Source organism: Chlorocebus sabaeus, chromosome 9 (assembly GCF_047675955.1).
Source record: "Chlorocebus sabaeus isolate Y175 chromosome 9, mChlSab1.0.hap1, whole genome shotgun sequence".
NCBI classification, from domain to species: Eukaryota; Metazoa; Chordata; class Mammalia; order Primates; family Cercopithecidae; genus Chlorocebus; species Chlorocebus sabaeus.
In genome coordinates, this window is record NC_132912.1 from 94,056,916 (window position 1) to 94,077,786 (window position 20,871).

Genomic DNA, 20,871 nt, shown 5'->3' on the forward strand with positions numbered 1-20,871 from the left:
AGCTGGGTGTGATGGCACACCCCTGTAGTCCCAGCTACTAAGGAGGTTGAGGCAGGAGAATCACTTGAGCTCAGGAGGTGGAGGTTGCAGTGAACTGAGATTGTGCCACTGCACTCCAGCCTGGGTGACAGAGCAAGACTCTGTCTCAAACAAATAAATAATAAAATAATAAAATCCAACGTTCTTTTATTTCAGTAATTAAAGTAGTCTTCATCTTTATTTCCTTGGAGCCAGGGAGAAGGGATAATTGTAATTATATAACAAACTTAACTGGCATACTTACCTCCAGTGTTACAGTTTTGGAGTTGGGACAAATGAATGTATGTTAAGCATTAAAAGAATCACTTGAAATTGCTAATTGAAAACATTTAATTAGCAGTTATCTAGAATTTTCTTCAGCCTTTTGTCAGTGCTATGACATGGGAATTCTCATGCCTTCATTAAAATGTGTTCTTTTTGATACATACTCTTTTAAGTCCTAGCTTTTCAGCAATGTAGTAAGTAAATTTAACATCTCTGAAGGCCAAGTCATTGAGGGAGAAAGATCATTCTTCTCTTTATGCAGATAAGGGTCTGGGGTACATAGTGTAACTGAGCTGCTGAGATTTGTGTATATCCGAGGTATATAGATGTTTCAGCTGCTTTGGCCTCATGGCTGATTTGGGGATGCTGAAATGTAACGATAACACTGCCTGTAGCTATAACCTGTGCAATGCGTGGCTTTCTGCTTTTACTCTTGGTGTTTATGTCTATCTATTTCCTTAGAAATGAAGATGTCCTTAAACCATGATCCAAAGTATTAGGGAAAAACTGGAGTGAGACCAAATTTCTAAATCCATACAAATTTCCTTTTCTTCCTTCAACACCTCATTAATGGCTTATAGTCCTGTAAGAAAATTGAACTTGTAGCTAATAGGATGTACTCTTAACTTCCTGAAGGGATACCTAAATGGTTTTATGGTCAGAATTCTCTCTAATTTTCAAGGAATAAATCATTCCTATGCTGTATCTATTGTTAATCATTAGAAAAGGTGGAAACCTTCCAATTTGCCATTCTTAATAGCAAAAACTGACAGAGAACCCACAATTAGAAAACGGGTACCAAATCTTATTTTGAATATAAATAAATGATAAATAATACACTAATATAGTAAGATAATAATAAACCAAGGCCTAATATCATTTTTATCAGAAATGAAGGAATGACTTAATATTGGGAGAAGGGGATTAAATATATATATGAAATATACATATATTTTATACATATATACTCTAGGTTAAAAATCATCAGTAGATACTGAAAAGGTGTTTGATAAAATTCAATGTGAAGTCCTGATGTTTTCCTATTGAAAAGTTTCTCAAAACAACAGAAAATTGCAATGATTATACAAAGGAATATTCTTTGCGATTACCTAGATTCATCAGTTAACATTTTGCCACATTTTTTGCCTCCTCTTCCCCTCTCTTTCTCTTCTCATCTCCTTATTAATTAATCAATCTGTGTGTGTGTGTGTGTGTGTGTGTGTGTGTGTGTATACATATAATTTAATCATTTAAAAGTAAATTGCAGGTATCAGGAAAATTGACCACTAAACACTTCAGCATATATTTCTTAAGAACAGAGACCTTCTCATATATATACAGAATTCCATTTTATACCTAAGAAATTTAAATAGTACATTACATTTTATAGAGATGCCAGTTCACCCCTCAATTAAATTATAGAGTTAAATGTAATTCCAAACACACTTTTACCAGATCTTTGTTTAAGATGACAAAGTCAGTCGTTCTAAAGCTCATAAGGAAATATCAACAGGTGCTTCTGATCAGTCATGTTTTTACAAAGAGTAATGAGAGGGAATGTGTACTACCACATACTAAAGCATACTTTAAAGTTGAAGTAATTAGAATAGGGTCTTGCCTTAGATACAGACATATGAATAAAAAGAATAGCTCAGCAACAGACCCTAGTATGTATGAGTCTCTAAAGAGGGTATTTCAAATTAATGCAGTAAAATGATTAACAAATATCTATTGAGTATTATGCATTGGGCACTATTCTAGGCCTTTGAGGGTACAGAAGTAAAAATGAACATGAATCTTTTCTTTCATGGAACTTACACTAATGATGGTAACAGACAAAAAATATAAACAGGTTAAAATTTATAGTGTTAGAAGAAAAAGTAAAATAGATAAATAGAATAGTTTTGATAAGATAGCCAAGAGAAGCCCTCTTTGAGGTGGTGATTGTTGATCAAAAGAAATTGAGAGATGTTGCCATGTGAATATCTGAGGTAGAGCACTGAAGTCTGAGGGAACACACTGCAAAGGCCCTGAGAATTGATTGTATCTGGTTGTTTGAGAATAGCAAGGAGGACAGTGGGGCTGGAACATGACAGTGCATAAGGGGCCGATTGGTAATAGTGCACTCAGGAATGTAATGTAGGGTGCAGATCTAGTAGGATTTATTTTCAATTAATTATACTGAGACTGTGGGTGGGGAATTCAATTCCACCTCACATTTTACATCAGTATAGGTTTATGATGGCTCAAGATGGTAAATATTTTAAATGATACTATAAAAGATCAAGAAGAAAATATAGTTGAAGAACTGATCTCAGAGTGGGGATGGCCTTTCACAGTGTACCTAAAAAAATTGAATTGACCATTAATATTAAAAGCACATGGCAAAAATATCATAAAACATATTTATAATGTATGAGAAAGGTTTAATGTTTTTAATACATAAAGAATTCATACAAATATGTAAGAAAAATCCCAACTTTTCATAAAAATGAGCAAAGGACATGATCAGGCTGGATACATAAGAAGGAAACACAGTGGGCTAATAAACATATAAAAATGAGTAACTTTCTTAGAAGTCAAGAAATGAAAAAAAATACTATTTTATGCTTATAAGATTGCCAAATTAAGAGGTGGGAAAAGATAGTAATCATTATTGATGAGGCTATAGAGGAATGGGCATTCAAATTTCTTTTTAAAATGTAGAAAAATGAAACTACTTTTTTTGGGTTTTTTTTTGTTTTGTTTTGTTTGTTTGTTTTTGAGATGGAGTCTCGCTCTGTTGCCAGGCTGGAATGCAGTGGTGCGATCTCAGCTTACTGCAACCTCCATCTCCCAGGTTCAAGTGATTCTCCTGCCTCAGCCTCCTGAGTAGCTGGGATTACAGGCACGTGCCACCATGCCTGGCTAGGTTTTTTTGTTTTGTTTTGTTTTTATATTTTTAGTAGAGACGGGGTTTCACCATTTTGGCCAGGATGTTCTTGATCTCTTGACTTCATGATCCACCCGCCTCGGTCTCCCAAAGTGCTGGGATTACAGGCATGAGCCACCACGCCCATCCAGAACTACCTTCTTGAAGACCAGTGTAACAGTATTTATCAAAAAGCTCTTTAAAATGTGTATGCTGTTTGAACTAGCAGTTCCACTTTTAGGAATCTATCCTGGGGCAGAAGAAATAGATTGGTGGGTTAAGATTAAGTTACAATAGCAAAGGAGAAAAGGACTAAACTCAAATGTACAGCAAAAGGAGACTTACTGATAACTCACAGTTCATTTCTATAACAGCATAATATACAGCTGTTAAAATTATGTAGGACCATATCAAATGGCATGGAAATAGGTTTGTGGAATTGCTAAATGGATAAAAAATTTAAATGATACTAAACAATCTGTTTAGCGTGATTCCAGTTTTGGAAAAAAAAAAAAAAAAACGAATGTAGATAAAATGAGTAGAGGAATATACACTAAAATTATTATGGTAGTTACCTTTGGATGGTAGGATTTAAATATTTTTCCCTTTTTCTTGATACCATTCTGTATTTTCCAAATCTACAGTAAAAACAAGTTTTGACAAAAATAATTCATTCTTTAAGGAAAAAAGTATATCAAAGACAGTTTTATCATTTTCTAAAATTATTTGAAATGTATTCTCTGAAAGTATCTGTTCTTTATTTTTATTACATAATGAGACTTGAGGACTAGAAACTGAAATGTAGGTCTATTTAGTGCAGTCACTTAACACTAAGAGGTAATTATATGCCACATTTCATTATTGTTAGTGTGGTGCCATTTTATTTCAGAAAACAAACCGAAACACAAATAGAACTTAAAATATACCTTTACAATTTTCAGTGTTTTGACACATTTCAATAAAATTATTAAACTTCGTATGTTCTTATAGAACACACACAAATGGCTACTTGGGGGAGAAAAGAAAATTATTTTCAGCCCGAAACTGAGAAAATCCCAAGGATTACCAATCAAGCCATTTTACTTCCCTCTGTACCTTTATCCCTAGCTGAGAAAATCCCAAGGATTACCAATCAAGCCATTTTACTTCCCTCTGTACCTTTATCCCTAGTAGAATTGATGACGGATACTTCTATATATGATGAATGCATTCTAAAATGAGTGGCTTATGTATTTGCAGAGAGTGTGCAGATTCAATAGAATCAGGAATCAAACGCAAAACTAGAGCAGTTATTATAGTGAAGGGCAAGCTGTGGGTTGGTTGAGGTAGAATGGAAAGGATGTTGGTCATCTCAGAATCTCTCTGGGCTTCAGAAACATCCAGAGTTTAGTAAAATGGAGATATCTGTGTCTTACTCCTTCCCAGGTATTCTGATTCAGGGGGAACTAAATAAAGTTTAAAATAAAAACAAGTAAAACCAAAACAGTTTTAGAAGTTTTAGATCCTGGAAACCCTGAGAGACTGTCTGAGACCTTTACTCCAGCCCTTAGACAGCTGTGGTAGCATCTGCTGTACTTCAGCTGGGAGAGCAAGACCTAGGGCATTTGTATTCCTACCCTCTAGTTCCATCCTGAGCTGAATGGTTACAGATTCCCACATTGAGTCGTCCCAATGTGTAGCATAGCTATAGTAAGCACTGAAATGGTCATTTTTCAGGATTGTTATGTCTCAGTCTAGCCCTTTTATCTATATGAAAGAATACAAAGTTCTCTATACCGTATTTTTGTATTCATGTATACTAAGATGGAGAAACATCAGTCAGTGGCCATCTCAGCCCCTTCTTGATTCCATAAAATTAGCTCCTCAAATTTCATTTTAAGAGGGGGTATCTGCAGATTTAAGGAAAGGAAAAACCACTGATGTTTTGGTTCTATAAGATATGGTACAGGGTAAAAACAAACACAGAGGTAGCGTGGCATATGCCATATGCCTTTATCCCAAAGAAGCTGTTTTCTCTCTAGTTCTGTATGATAGCCAGATGTATGATACCTTTTCTACATAGTGACATGAAGAACAATATGAACCATTCGGTTATTTTACGTTATAGCCAAATCCAAATGTTTATTAGTATCAACTGTTGAAAGGAGGCAGTGACCTAAATGTTTCATGTAACAATTAGCTACTTTTTCAATATTTTTAAAGGATCATTAAAATAAATTTTAAATTAAAAAAAAAATGTGTCAAACTTGTAAGAAATGTGATTTGTGAACACTACTCCAGTTTTACAGGTTCCTAGCAGAGGGGGTCTCTTCGTTGATTTGTGATTTAGTGAGCTCTCACTAGCCTAAGCTGTAGTGGAATCCAGGCTGCTGATTTGTCTTGTTCGCCTCATAGGGTTACTAACTGAATGCCTATAAGCAGGGTATGTAACTTTCAGTCCTCCCCAGGTCTTGCCTCTCCTAAGTGTTGTGCTAGTACTAGTCATAGATACAACCTGCATCATGTCTGTAGACCTTTAAACTTGACCTCTGCTGCATATTATTGAAAACTTGACTGATTACAGAAAAATAATGGCAACCAAAAGAAATAGAGTTTTAATGGTAACTCAAATTTTAACTGTTGTAATCTCTAGTACCAGGAAATATTGTAAATTATAACCCCAAATTCTTAAAATCTTTGTATATAAACTGTATTGTTTTTATCCAAGTACAGTCTTATTCATTATCTGTCTTTATTTTGTAGTCATACCCTATGGTATTGCAGTATCGACCAAGAATTGATTTTGGTTAGATGAAGGGGCCCAGACCTCACTGAGATGAATCCTGCACTATTTGTTTACTCGTCAACAGATTGCACAGTTAACGGTGTGTGGACTAGAGGAACACAACCAGATTTTCAGCATGCAAATAAGGCCATTGTCTATCTCTCAATTGTCAGTTGCATTCATGTTGTTTCTATTAGGAGCAAACCAAGTGCCATTCTGCTACTGAACCATCTGCATAAGGTATTTGTGTTGTCTCAAAGTGTGCAAGTCATGGTTAAAATCAGTTAGGTGTGCCGCCATGATTCAACCTTCTGAATATTTTGCTTGCCTGTTCCAAGATTGTTCTAATGTTTAATTACACTAGTAAAATGGCTCAATTTTTGTGGTGTTGCAGTTTTCACATACTTACTATTTTATTCTTGTTTAAATAGCGTACTGTACAAGAAACTAATAATTATATCTTGAAATTATTTTGTATGGAAATATATTTAGAAAAGTGGTTTTTGAGCCACTGTCTTGTTCTTGGTAAGCTTTTTGTGTGAAAAAGTTCATTCTTGAGTGTGCAAGTCCTTTTGCCAAGAATTCCAGTTATTCTGTAACATTAGAGCACAACATAATTGTAGACATTCTAAGCATCTGTCCGTGTAGTCTACCAATTGCACAAGGAAGGCATGTTAGCCCTCCAGACTGAAAATGTATGTGACCTCTTGAACTGAAGTTAGATTCCCAACCATTCAAAATGTTGGCAGCTGATCACATTTACTTTTGATAAAATTAATGTGTAAGTAAGGTTAATCTTCTTTCATAATGCCTTATGACAAGCAGGTGCTGCTTCATGGAAATGTCATTGTATAGCCCATTTCATGTATCATTACATTGTTGCTGTCATTTAATGAGTGCATTATTTCTCTTTTTAAGTTGGCCTTAGGTATATGTCATTGTGGCATGCAGAGGGTTATGATGATTTTAAATATTAGGATGTTTAGAGCACATAACATTAGCTATTTTATGGATTTCAAAAGTCTCAAAACAGTTGTAGATTAAAACTGTTAGTTACCTTTCACATTTCCAAACTATGTGCATAAAATAGAATAAATGAAGTATAGAACTATGCTAACCAAAATTAATAGGTTAAGGGTATTTTATTTTAAATCCTGTAGTAATTGGGGAAATGAGATTATTATTTTATACATGAGTTCATTAAGATCAGAAATACAAAATGTCTTGTATTTTGCAGTTTTGTTAAGTCTTCCATTCATTTTAGGATTAGTCTGCAAGTCAAAGAAAGTCTTGTTACCTTAAATTATATGAAAACTGTCATTTTAAATCTTTTTTACAGTTTTCAAAAAACTTATTTGGAAATTGCTTTGAAACAAACAAGCTAACCTTTGAAACTTAGGAAAAAATCTTGAAAGTTAGGGAAAATATTTGTTTGAGAAATATGACATGAGCACAACCTGTGTGTTACACACATTTAGGTTTTATACTGCATATGTGGTAAATGTGCCACATTTTCCAGTAAAATGTACCAGAAATCAAGCCTTCTGAATTTCAGAATGATTCTTAGAAATAAGATATTGTACAATTCTAGCAAACATACAAACTACAGCTAAATCTTAATATGTTTCACTATGTAAAAGGCTGAAACTTCATAATTATCTTTTCCTTTTATCTTTTTTTGAGTCAAAAAGTCTATTAAATTTTTCTGTTGTTCTAACTTTGGTGAAAAAGGTTAAGGCAATACTTTCTTAACTTTGTTTTGTTAGATTGTTTTCGTTCTTGCAATGGCTCACAAGCACTTAAAAGAATTTAAAAGGCAGATTTTCATTAACTACAAATGGCTGAAAAAACTGAATTTACTATCTAGCTACAGAAATTATTTTTCTATGCTGTGAAACTCAGTTCCCAGACATCCCTAAGAACTTTTACAAATTATTATAAATTTGTCACACCTAGGTCAGCGATTAAAATAGTGTTTTGCAAATAGAATTTTAATTAACTCAAAATGAATTGAGTGCATTTTTAAAAATCACAAGTGAGACTTTGATGTTTTGGCCCTCCAGCCAAAACTTAATGGCCATAAATGAATTTTATTTACAAAATCTCTTTAAATTTGGCTAGTTGCCTTGTCATATTAATTTCACTATTTTCCAAGGAAATATATAGGAAGCAATTATGAAACAGAATAGTTTTATATAGAATTCTTTTATTTACTGATAATGCATTAACATTTTTATTGAAATGCAATGGAATATGTGCCAAAATATGTGAAAAGCTTACATAAAGAAAGGCATCAATTGTCGTTTGGAGAAAGGTACACATTTTTTTGATACTCCTAAGTTATGTAGTATTACTACTAGAATCACAGATTTCTTCAACTGACTTATTTTGGTATATTCAACTACAGCTTTCTAAGGATAGGACTACTTTCATGTCTAGTAATACACTGTATTCCCCGTTAATTACCCCGTAAGTCAGGTTGTAGAATTTGCAAGAAACTAGGTATAGAAAAAATGTACAGGCAACTTTTGTGGTTAGCTTTATAAATTTAGGGTGCTTATAAAATGAATTCTTTATATAAATAACCTATAGGAATCATCTGAATCTGTAAAATCAGAGACTAAAACTAAAAGTTTTCTTTAATCTGTTGTTTCTTAAGCAATAAACTGAAAGACCTTTACTTCCATAAAAGATTTTGTTATCTCTTTTATCTGCCTTAGAAATTATAAATATAAAAGGGTCAAGGGAACTTAGATATAAAGAATGACTGTGGTTTATAAACATTACTTTAATTGAAGTAATCACATCAGTTAATAGAGAAATCAAAATATGTATGGCCTTTTCTCTAGATTAGCAAAACACCTTTACAAAGTTTGAAAAAATAAACTAAAATGCTCATTGATGAGGTAATACTCAGTCTGGAGTACAGGTAACTTGGGTAATGCCTTTTAACTACTCTTAGAGAAGTATATTATTTATTTATACATTAAACATCTATCCCATACTAATGTGCCACATTTTATAAATGTAATGATTTTGCTCAACTACATTACACACTCAAATGTAATCTAAATTTAAACTGATTCTTTAAGAAAAAAAGTGTGTTATATAATATTGTGAACTGTTTAGCTTTACTGAAATATTTAAGAGAAAGTGCCTCATTGCTAAAGTGCATTTCTGTTTTAAATTTACTGCATAAAGTTTGAGTTATCTGTACCTGTCTCTTATGAATGGTTTCATATCTAAATAGGCTCTTGTAAGTTAATTTTTTGGAAGATTTTCATAAGAATATAGATATCACCAAAGACATTTTACAGTAAATTAATAACCATGTTGGAGAGACGGTTTTAACAGTTTGGAGGTTGGAAATTTTTAGATTGCAATTTCATTTTATATAGTTAGGCAATAACCTTGATTAATTGCTAAAATATCACCAAAGAAAGGCTTTAAACTGAATTTTCTTGGTGAGATCAGTCAAATGCAGGCTTTTCTTGCAATAATCAGGACACACTTCTTTTCAAATATGTTTATTGTTTTTCAGTGTCATCTAACAGATCTTAGGAAATCCTCAAAGGTGAGAAAGAGATAAACACAACAAATAGCCTTCCTCTGCATGAAAAGTGAGAGAAATACATACTTTGAAAAGAAAGTTGAGATTTTTAATTTGAGAGGCTTTTTATTTCATGGAGGCAGTGTAAACTAAAATTAAGCTTAGATTTAGCTCCTGTATTCTTCATAATATGAGAAATTTTATTAAAGGCAGACTTTGGTAGAAGTGCCAACACCCTTACTTATATAGAAAAGAGTTCATTCTGTGGAATTTATATAAGTAAGGGCTTTCTCTGTATTCAAAATATTTCATAAGAGCCTGTGGTTTTTTTCCCCTTAAAAAGCAACTCTAGACCGGGCACAGTGGCTCACGCATGTAATCCCAGCACTTTGGGAGGCCGTGGCAGGTGGATCACTTGAGGTCAGGAGTTCGAGACCAGCCTGGTCAACATGGTGAAACCCCGTCTCTACTAAAAATACAAAAATTAGCCAGGTGTGGTGGCACATGCCTGTAATCCCAGCTACATGGGAGGCTGAGGCAGGAGAATCTCTTGAACCCAGGAGGTGGAGGTTGCAGTAAGCCAAGATTACACCACTGCACTCCAGCCTGGGTGACAGAGTGAGTCTCCATCTCCAAAAAAATGCAACTCTTTGTCTTATTCTTCAGCACTTGGTTTATTATTATTAGAATTTAGCCATACAGCCAACTTTGACAAAATGGGTCACAGAACAAGTATGTACATCAAGAGGAAGTTCCATATCCCCCTCGTACCATTTTCCTTGGGAATTCATGCTATGGGCTACCTTAAAGGTAAAACTTATGAAGTCTTTCTGATAGGTCACTAGGTAAATCTCCTTGGATAGGGTAAAAATGGATGCGCACTCTATTACATATTCTGGTTTATCATAAGGAATTTTCCAGAAAGCTAAGCTTCATACTAGTAAGATATTGGTTGGTAGTAGGAACTTCAAAAATGAATGAGTTTGCCATAACTTTTAATTTTCTGGACTAGAAATATGAAAACTTGAAATGCAATTATCAATATTTTGTAATATATATTCCTACAGTTTGGGTAAAAGTAAGGAACATGTCTGCTAGATCTGGTTTATGAAAAAGTGAAAAATATTAAATACACCAGAGACTCAAACCTTTTCAAGGCACACAATAACTGTTTCTGGATTTACTTGACAAACCTAGTTGAGTAGCATTTTGATGGAAAACATCAGACTGAAAGTTAATTCAGATGTACTTAAATGTACAATACAATTTTCAATAGTTTTTATTGCAGTGCTGTTTTTCCAATAATTTAAGTAATTCTCTTCCTAGTGTAATACAGTTTTCATAAATAATGTTTACTTGCTTTCCTTATATTTTTGAATAGAATTAAAATGCTTGAGCACTTCCTTTCAGAAAGTTATAAAATTAAAAATAATTATTTTAAATGCTCATTCAAATGTGTCTGTATACTCGTTATGCCCCTTTTTCTATAGTTCCAAACTGAGACTGATTTTTCAGAGATTTTTAATTTTGATAATTTTAAATCTAGAATCAAGTGAAACAGATATGTTAAATACTGAGTCTAGTTTTCTTCCATTTATGGAGCTTCATGGAATAAGAAACTAATCTAGTGCAAATGAAGATTAAATATTTCTGGGTGATGGAGAGATAGTCAACAAATTTATTTATCCATCCTCTGCACATCAGTCCACTGGAGCAGGAGTTCTACACATTAAAAATGTAATGGGATCAGCCTAGCATTGTTTGGGGTCGGTTTTCTTTTGTTGTATTTTTTAGAATGGGGGTGGGGGCCTAAGTGTCCTTATGAAGCTGTGGTCCGCGACAGGAGCTTGTTGGGGGAGTACCAGGGTTCTGCTGCTTTCCTGCATCTGAGCAACACAACAGAGATCATCAGTTTTAAATAGAGTAGCCCTCACAATCAAAATATCATAGGATATATTGTAAAGTTATGTTGCTAATTTTCCTTTGAAATATAAAATATTTTAAGCTTTTTGTCAAAAGTGGTAACATCTTAATACAAATAAAAACCTTTTTGTGGTTGTAAGATTTAGCTTATAAATCATTCAAATTGAAGTGAAAGAATTACCAGGTCATTGTTAATGACTTAGTCTATTAAGAATATATGTATTTTTGTAAAGGAAAAGCACTTGTAGATATTTAATCAGTACAAGATATGTCTTTTGCAGAAATAAAATGCTGCTTAGAGATTCTCTTTAAATATTTTTTATTTTTGTGCTCAAATGTATTTTCTGTTGATCTATGGAATGTTCTGTACAAAGCTGTATGATTGTACTGTTGGGCTAGATACTTTTTTTTTTTTTAATCTGGACTTAGCCAAGTATATTTCACCATGTTAAAATATAGTATCTTTGTTATTAAAAATTAAATTGCATAATTTATTGTTGTTTGTCATCTTTAATATTAGTCGCTGTAGCTTGCAGCCTTCATTAAAAATATCTCCTTTAAGTACTAGTCCTGTAGCAAATTTTATTGAAATTTATTGAGTGTTTGAGATCATAAATATTTTCTAAGGATTCTTCAGCTATTTATTTTAAAATGGCACACTGTCCCTCAAATACTGCTTAAGGTGTATACACACACACCCTTGAAGAATTTTTTGTTTTGTTAGATTAACCAAATCCAAAAAAAACCTTTTGAAAGTAATTAGGAATCAAAGGCAGGCCCAAGTGACTTGAAAGAAAGACTCTTTCATTCAGCCAGTTAGATAGCTAAGCGTTGTTTATTAATACTTTCCATGTATACTTGCCTCAGGAATTCATTAGGACAAAGCAAGACATTTATGTCAGGAACACTGCGATGGTTTCTAGCTCTGCCCCATTGTGATTTTTATGCCTGAAGCTTTGTCTTACATTAGTGAAACCATGGAGGTAGCTAGAAACCCCAGTCCTTCAGTGAGACAGGGAAAGCAGCTTTCCTCTGAGCAGAATTTGACTTTCTTCTGTATTTGAGCTCCACTCTCTTCAAGGCTGCTGCAGAATGGGAAAGAATGTGGAGGACTGCACATGGGAAGTGCTGGAACATGTAGCACACATTGCTTTCATCACATATCACTGGCCAGAGCATGGCCTCACCTAACTGCAAGCAAGGCCAGAGGACCTAGTGAATCCACATCCCAAGGAGAAAGAGGAAAATTGTGTGACCTCCTAATGTCTGCCACACCCTACATTTGCAAAAAGAGGTCACAGTTGCCTTAGGTCTTAGAAGGGTGTTGTCCACACAGGCTCAGCACTTATTGTTTCACTAGTTTGGAAAGAGAAAGAGGGGTCTTGCACCCAGGCCAGGCGTGAGAAGCTTGGGAGTCACTCTGCTCTTCATGTGGCTGGGGAACGTGCAGGTAGTATTTTGCTGGAAGCCATGTACCACTCCACTTGGCATTCCAACCCTTGCCGTGGACTTTGCAGTGCCAGGATTTGCCCCTAGCAATCAAATAGACAATAATGCCTGGAGAGGACGAATATGCAGTGATCACTACCAGTAGAAACCAGCAAAGCCCAGCCTTTCTCACACAGCCCTCCTTCTAGGAAGCCCTGCTCCTCCTTACAAAGCCCCACTCATCCCTACAGAGCCTGCTCCCTCTTCAAAGCCCAGCTGCTCAGGAAGCACCTCCACTACAAAAGCCTCTCCTCCCTAAAAAGACCTGTTCCTGCAAAGAACTTTTGGTCCTCATAGGAAGCCCTGCTCCTCCTACAAGCCCTGTTTCTGCATATAGTGCCTTGCTTCTCCTCAAAAGCTCTGCTTATCCTTATCCTGTTCCTCCTACAAACCCTGCTCTTCTTAGGAATCCCAGCTCCTCCAAAGAATCTCTAGTCCTCCCAAGGAAACCTTGGAAGTCTTGCTCCTCCTGCAAAGTGCTCCTCCTCCTTACAGCGCCCTGCTCCTCTCTACAGATCCCACTGCTCCTACAAAGCCCTGCTCCATCTTACAAAACCTTGTTTCTACAGATACCTCTTCTTCCTCACAAAGGCCTCTTTCTCCTTACAGAGGCCTTTTCCTCCTTCACGGCTTTGCTGTCCTACAAAGTCCTGCTCCTTCAGCAAACCCTACTCTTCCTGCGAAGTCCTGCTCCTGCAAAGCCCTGATCTTCCTTAAAAAACTTTGCTTCCCCTACAAAACCCCACTCTACCTACAAAGCTCTGCTTCGCCTGCAAAGCACTGTTCTTCATACAAAGCATTCCTCCTACTACAAATCACTTCTCCTCCGACAGAGCTCTGCTCATCCTTACAAAGTCCTACTTCTTTAACAATCCCAGCTTATCCTTAGGAAGCCCTGCTCCTCCTAACAATGCCCCGTTTCTCCTACAAAGCACTGCTCCTCCTCACAAAGCACCACTCCTACAAATTCCACGTTATCCTTACAAAGCCCCGCTCCTCGTGCAAACCCTGCTCTTACTTACAAAGCCCTCCTTTTTAAAGAGAGCTTCTCCTTTTTCCAATGTCCTGTTGCTCCTAGAAATTCCCGCTTCTTCAAAGTCCAGCTCCTCTTTACAAAGCCCTGCTCTTCCTTCAAAGCCCCAATCCCCCTACAAACCCTGCTCCTTTACAGAGCCCTGCTTCTCCCTATAGAGCCTTGCCCTTCCTACAGATCCCTGCTCCTCCTTACAAAGTCCTGATGCTGTCACAAGCACTGTTTCTCCTTACAAATATGTGCTCCTCTTCACAAAGACCTACTCCTACTTACACAGCCCTGCTCCTCCTACAAAGCCCACTCCTTACAAAGACCTATTCCTTCTAGAAGAGCCCTGCTCCTCCTAAATCCCTGTGCCTCCTATAAAGCCCGCATGCCTCATTACAAAGTACAACTCCTCTTACAAATCTCAGCACCGTAACACCCCTTCTCATTAGAAATCGTGCTCCTCCTACCAAGCCTGCTCCACCGTCCAAAACCTTGTTCTTCCTACCAAGGCCTGTTTCTCTTTACAAAACCCTGTTCATCCTACATAGATCAATTTATAGTCCATCATCTCAAGCTTATCCAGACTTCTTTCCCCTTCTATAACACTTAGCTCTCTTACCACAACCACAGTCATTGATGTTTGTTTGCCCTCCCATTAGAGTGTGAGCTTTGAAAGAATGCTGACTTAGTTACTGTGGTATATCCCCACCCTCACAGACACGCACACTTGCATAGTTACTGGCACCAGTATACAGTGGGGAAAGAAACTGAATTTCAGAAAGACAAGCATTGCTGATATAGATTTCAGCACTTTGCCAGACAGTCTCCTCTCCCCCCACTGGCTCCATCTCTGACTTCAGAACTTTGGCATAGTAAGTATATGAAAGATGGCAAGGTTCCAGGTGGCCATATTTTCACTTTAAAAATAGACACCCTGACCCTCTTGTGTAAGATCCCAGTATTAAGATTTGTTCCTTTGGGTGGACAGCGTCTCCTCTTATAATAAAAGTTTCTAGAGGAAGGCTGTGTGGCATCAGATCACTTGTCCCACCTGCTTTGGTGAGCCTCAAATGAGGTGACAAGCTAAAGTTGGCTTAAGTGATCATTAGTCAGTAGATATACATGAAACCAATGGCCCAAGTGGAACACCTGGGCGAGCAGGAATAGCGCCCTAGAAAGGAAGCCAATTCCGTGAAGCGTTATCTGCCAAGGAAAACAGGATCTCAGCAGTCACCTGTTAGATCATGCGCTTTTAGACATACTGTGCACCTCCTCCCCTTGCAAACATGCTTCCCTCTTCACCACTGGCTTATTAAGTACTAGGAAGGCAGGAACTGTCCTCCTTTTCTCACCATATTCCCAGATTCATATACCAGACAGTGCTGGAATGATGGGTGAAGAAACAAATTCCCATCCATTGGGCTCTGGCATGGAGCTGTGGTTCCCAGGGATCTTGCTCACATCATGGTGTCAACCAGTCCCCAGCCAGCCTCTCTTTTTCCCTGTCTTTTTCTCTCCCTTCCTTTTCCTCTTCTCTGAAATTATCTTACTGAAGTTCTCAGCACGTGGGACCTACTGGGACCAAAGTTGGGCATTCATGCTAGACCACAAAGGCCTGAAGAACAGGGGCCCAGGCAAGGGCTGCTGTCCAGTAGCCTGTGGCTTCCTCCCCTTCCCCAGGTCCAGCTCTGTGTTCTTAACTCCAGGCAACTGGCCCACAACTGCATGGCACTGACTTCAGTGGGAGGAGGGAGAGGCTGAGCAGAGGAGATACAGCAGCGCACGCCAGCCGGCTCTCAGGGAAAGCAGACCCCATTATTTCTGTCTTCTTTTCTCTCCCCTCCTTTCTGCATTTTTTCATCCTCACTATCGTCCCCTACCTCTCTTATTCTGTTTTCCCTCTTCTTCCCTCTCTACCTTGCACTTTTGTTTTACCTGTTTCCCTCCTCTGTTGGTCTGTTCTCCATCCTCAGCCACTTCCAACAATCTCCCTTCCTTTTCCCACGTGTTTCTTCCTTGCCTCTCCCTTCTCCTCGTCTGTTTCCAGTTCCTTTCTGTCATTTTGTGTACTCCTGTTTATAGCTTCATTTCATTCTCTTTATCCTTTTTCTTTCTCTTCGCCCTCTTCTTCCAGATCCAATTCTTCTTTCCTTTTGGTCTTCTGCCCCACTCCAGGAGTCACTCTCCTTTGCAAACCAGATTTCCACTCACTTCACACACACATACAGTGGGAAATGGAAACAGCAGAGAGCATCTTGGAGGAGAACTTGAGCTTGGATCCTTCGGTAGATGCTGCCAACCTCCAGCCAGACCTCTCTAATAAGGCCCAAGGGCCAGCAAGGTAACAGCCTTTCTCAGAAGGTAAGATCAGTTTGTTAGGACTGACATAATAAAATACCACAGGCTAGGTAGCTTAAACAACAGAAAATTATTTTTGTCAGAGTTCTAAAGGCTGGAAGTCCAAAGTCAAGGTGTTGTCAGGTTTGGTTCTTCCTAAGGCCTCTCCCCTGGGCTTGCAGATAGCTGCTTTCTCCCTGTGTCCTCGCATGGCCTTTCCTGTGTTCACAGGCACCCCAGTGTCTCTTCTTCTTTTAAGGCCATAAGTCATATTGCACTGAGGCCCTCCCTTATAACCTCATTCAATCTAAACCACATTTTTAAAGGCCCTATGTCCAAACGTAGTCACATTCTAAGGCTCTGGGGGTTACAGCTTCAACATACAAATTTGGGGAGGACACAAATTCAATCCAAAACAGAGCTATGCAGTGGCCTACAGACCTGGCTCCAAACGCAGGGTCATTTTGTCGTATAACTGGGAAATCTACCTAATCTCACTGAGCTTCAGTTTCCTCATTTATGAAGCAGAAATCATTATAATGTATCCCATAGGTTTGTGGAGGTATGAAATGTGTTACAAAGCAATCAGAGCAATGCCAGAGGACACACTAAAAGACAGCACTGTTGTTTTCAATCTCTATCTGATCATCTGCAGATTGCAACCCTTAGTTATATCAATGTTCTGTATTGATTTGCTTTAAGACCTAAATTCTGCCAAGTAACCAAAATCCTGCTGGCTTAGAGCTTTTCCATTCACATGATGGTTCATAAAAGTCATTCCCACTGAATGTCCTGATACATAAAGGACCTATTTATAGCACAGGGTCTAGTGCATAGTAGGCACTTTCGAAACGTCCTCCCTTTCTCTCACACTCATTTATTCATCAGAACAGACTTATAAGGCAGGCATTATTAACTCAATCTCACTGATGTGAATCTGAATCTAAGTAACTAGCAAGCAATCACCAGGGATGTACTTGTGTCTCCACCATGGGTCTGTCTTCTTCCAAGGGTAGCCCTGTCCCGCCACACTGGCTCTTTGGGTTTGAAAGCTGAGAGATCTAGAGAAGACTGTCCTTAGGCCCTCCTGGCCACTGGAAGAGGAGCAGTGTGGAGGACAGACACTTGGAGGCCAGCGTGTGTCAAAGACAACATGTATGTCATTCATGTGGTCACACTGTCTTGAGCACCCATAACATACCAGGCATTGTGCAAAGCTCTGGGACTTGGTGGTGAGCTGAACAGGTTCCACCTTTACAAGAGCAGAGTTTGTAGTATTGTATGCTAAACACATACAATAAGTACATAATAAAAAGACTGGAGGTGAATGTTCTGAAGAGAATAAGCATGATGAGAAAGAATGAGAGGACTTTTCTAAGAAAATGGCATTGAAGCTGAGACCCAAAAGATAAGCTGGAGCTAGCCAGGTGAAGGGCAGGAGGAAGAGTATTCCTGAGAAAAAGTCATCACTGCAATGACTGCTCAGGCAGCCCAGCGACCTGCAGAAGGCTAGTGTGCAGGAGCGGGAAGCAGGAGGAGGGCTGGGAGAGGACTCTGCAGAAAGAGGCAGGGCCGGGTCGCGGAGACACTTTCAGGCCATATTTAAAAGCTGGTATTTTATTCTGAGCACAGTAAGAGGATTTTTAAACAGGGAACTGACATCATCTTATTTATATTTTTAAATGATCACGCTGGGAGCTTGGTGGAAAATAGACTGTCAGGGGGTAGGGGTAGGATAGAAATGGAAACAGATGAAAAGCCTAGTGCAGTAGTCCAGGTGAAAAGAAAACAACGCAAGGGGCCCAGGGCAATGCCAGTGGTGCTCAAGATGAAAATATATGCTGATGGAGAAAAGTGGGGTTCTCTGCACATCTCACCCCTCAGCCTGGTGTACAGGACCTCAGTTAAATGTAACCTGAGTTTTTAGGTCATGCATGAAGCTCTAGATGAGAGTGGAGGGGAGGAAAGGATCCTGAAAAGCCTTTTCCACTAACCCTATCCAGGGGCTCCCTACAAAACCAGCTGCTCTGCCAAACACCCCAGCTCAGCCCCTCACCCCTCTGGCAAGTCCCAGCCCCAGCACCTGCCCTGCCATGCCTTCCTCAGTGCCACCTACTCTCCACCCTCCCCAGAGGTGGCTCTTGCCTGCTCCCCTCAGAGCCCTTTGCACATCCTGCCCTGTCAAAAGCACTGCAGTGGCACAGCCATGAATTCCAGTTTGGGTTCCACCACTGACTTGCTGCAGGATGGGTAAATCCCATAATCTCTCCCAAGTGGCCAATGTGCCACGAATGTAAATGCAACACCGAACTAATGGAACCCAAAAGACGTAATTCAAACATTTGTTTATCTGTGCCTCTCACAGACCCCCTCCACTGATAAAACTTCAGCAGTCCCTGGACATTTTCTGTTTCCCTCCCTCTCCTCTCCTTCCTAGTTGTGGTACATGGTTGGGGAGGAAAGTGAATGGAAAGCACAGGAGGTTGTAAACCAGCTCCAGGCCATCCGGGCCTGCCTGATACTTAAAGCTCTCAGAAATCTTTCTTGGTTTTTTGGAGGGTCCTCTCCCCAACTCTCAGCTGCGACTCACCTTGCCAGGGGCCATGCCTCCATCTCAGTGGGCAATTTCCCATAACCCTCACCTATTCCAGGGTTACAGCCCACAGCCTCCTTCTACAGGGATGTGCTCTTCCCACAGGCCACCATCTTGGGCAGGATTCTCTTAAGTGGCTCCTGACTGATATTGCTACTGCAAGTTCTCATACCATCCCCAAGAGTCAAGTAACATCGACCCACTCTCAAAGAGGAGTCTGTGTTTATCCGCACAGCAGCCACGCTCTCTCTCCCTTCTTCTGCCCCGTGCCTCCGGCCTAGGGGCACAGCCTGTAGTCTTCAGATCCCTCTGGGTCCGTTGACTCCAGGCAAGGCGTCCCTTAACTGCAGTCACACGTGTCAAGTTTTCCTAAGGTGCTGCTGAAGCCCTACTCCCACTGGTTTGGGAGAAGGGAACAGCACCCTCCACCCCTCTGCCTGGAGGAACAGTGTTCATGGCACAGCTCACACCACAGAAAGCCTCTGCCTAAGTTTTCTCTCCTTAGTTCCTGGACTATGTCTTTGAAAGCTGGAAACACAGTCCCAGCCACACAGGTAACCAGAGCCCCTGGGCACTTTATCGTCACTAGGTCTGAGCAGACTCTCCCTCTTGCATTTCTTCCACCTTCATGGCCAGAGGAACAGAGGTTGTCCAGGCTCCCAGGAAAACATGGCTCTCTCTATGGTTACCTCGTCCAGATGCAAGAGCCCTTCAACCATAATCCAGCTCCTGAGGGCAAAAGCAGATGAAGAGAGAGCCACTCATGCTCTGCTTTGCGGTGTCCAGTCCACGGTCTTTCAGAACAGCCACCCCTGAGAGCTGAAGGCTGGACTGTAGAGAGGGAGAGTGAAGCCCTGTCTGATGCGCCACGGGCCAAACCTGCTGCTCATCTAAATGCAGAGGGCTCTGCCCCTGACCATGGAGTCGGTGCCAGCTGTTCTGGGCTGGTCAGCACTGCCTACCCGCATCAAATGCTCTTCCTTTCTCAAGCCCCCTCATGGGAGCAGTTGGAGAGCACTTGCTGAAGGGGCAGATTGTGTCTGGGGAAGTTTTCCCCTTTGGGCTGACCCAGAAGTGAGATGGAAAGAGCTCAAGGATGATGTCTGTGATTCTTCTAGATGTGCTCACTGAGGGGCGTCTGGGAGCTGCCACTGGGGTTCCCCTCCAAGGCGGCCCCATAGCTCTGGGTTGAACGGTGCAGTGATGGGGAGGTGAGAAAGGATCCAGGAGTCCAACCAAGGTGGGCTTCATTCATAGTTCAGCCGCTCACTAGACTAGCCGTGTGGCCATGGTAGGTCGCTTCCCTTCTTCTTCACCCTGGACCTCCCTTCTCGTGACACTCATCTCAATTGCAACTGCTTGTGTCGAACCTGTCATCCCAGCCACAGTGCAAGCTCCCTGAGCACACAGGCCAGGCCTTGGTGTTCCACCCTATGTCCTGGCCCTAGCACAGGGCCTGGCCCATGGGAGGTCTTCAGAAAAAAGAAACACCTGAGTGAATAATATGAACAGTAACTCTCCTACACTATAAACTAAATGATTCTATTATTAATCCAGAAACAGTTGCAGTATCAATACCACCCCTAGACTGAGGCAAGAGAACATGCCATCCAATTGGGCCTCTCAGGCCACAGGAGGTTGTAGGAAGGGGAAGTGAAGGATTATGGTTTTTGTCCTGGGTTTTTGCCAGGGCCACAATTCACTTCAAGTCACATACCCCAGATCACCCCAAGTGGACATCCAGACAGACAGATCGCTGTGCCTTCTACTTCACCTCTGCTTGGGTGACAGTTTCAGGAAACCCTGGCATCCTGGGCAGCTTGATAAGTCGGTCTCCATCCCAGGTCCAGTGGGTCCACGTGGGTCCAGGTAACCTGGGAGCCTGGGCCACCTTCTGCCCCACCTGCCTTGACAGGGCCATGAAATCACTCAAGTTCACAGGCAGCAGGACAGGCCAGGAAAAGAACACCAGCATCATTCT

At 39.7% G+C, this 20,871-nt stretch overlaps 1 protein-coding gene and 1 long non-coding RNA gene across 17 annotated transcripts in view; one reads left to right on the plus strand and one right to left on the minus strand.

Annotated features, from left to right (window-relative positions):
- The window catches only part of PCGF5 (polycomb group ring finger 5), a 123,010-nt gene extending 111,067 nt beyond the window's left edge, over positions 1-11,943 (plus strand). For all 5 annotated transcript variants that reach the window (XM_007963524.3, XM_073019171.1, XM_073019170.1 and 2 more), the window contains one exon: positions 5,957-11,943. In XM_007963524.3, coding sequence (XP_007961715.1) covers positions 5,957-6,004 — 48 coding nt within the window. In that variant the 3' untranslated portion in view covers positions 6,005-11,943. The remainder of the gene's footprint in view (positions 1-5,956) is intronic.
- LOC103216248 (uncharacterized) overlaps positions 1-20,871 on the minus strand; it is a 151,319-nt gene that overhangs the window by 29,739 nt on the left and 100,709 nt on the right. Inside the window, exon 8 of one of the 12 annotated variants that reach the window (XR_012094012.1) lies at positions 3,790-3,852. The exons of the other annotated variants lie outside the window; for them this stretch is intronic. This is a non-coding gene — a long non-coding RNA (uncharacterized lncRNA). The remainder of the gene's footprint in view (positions 1-3,789; positions 3,853-20,871) is intronic. 12 annotated transcript variants of the gene reach the window in all.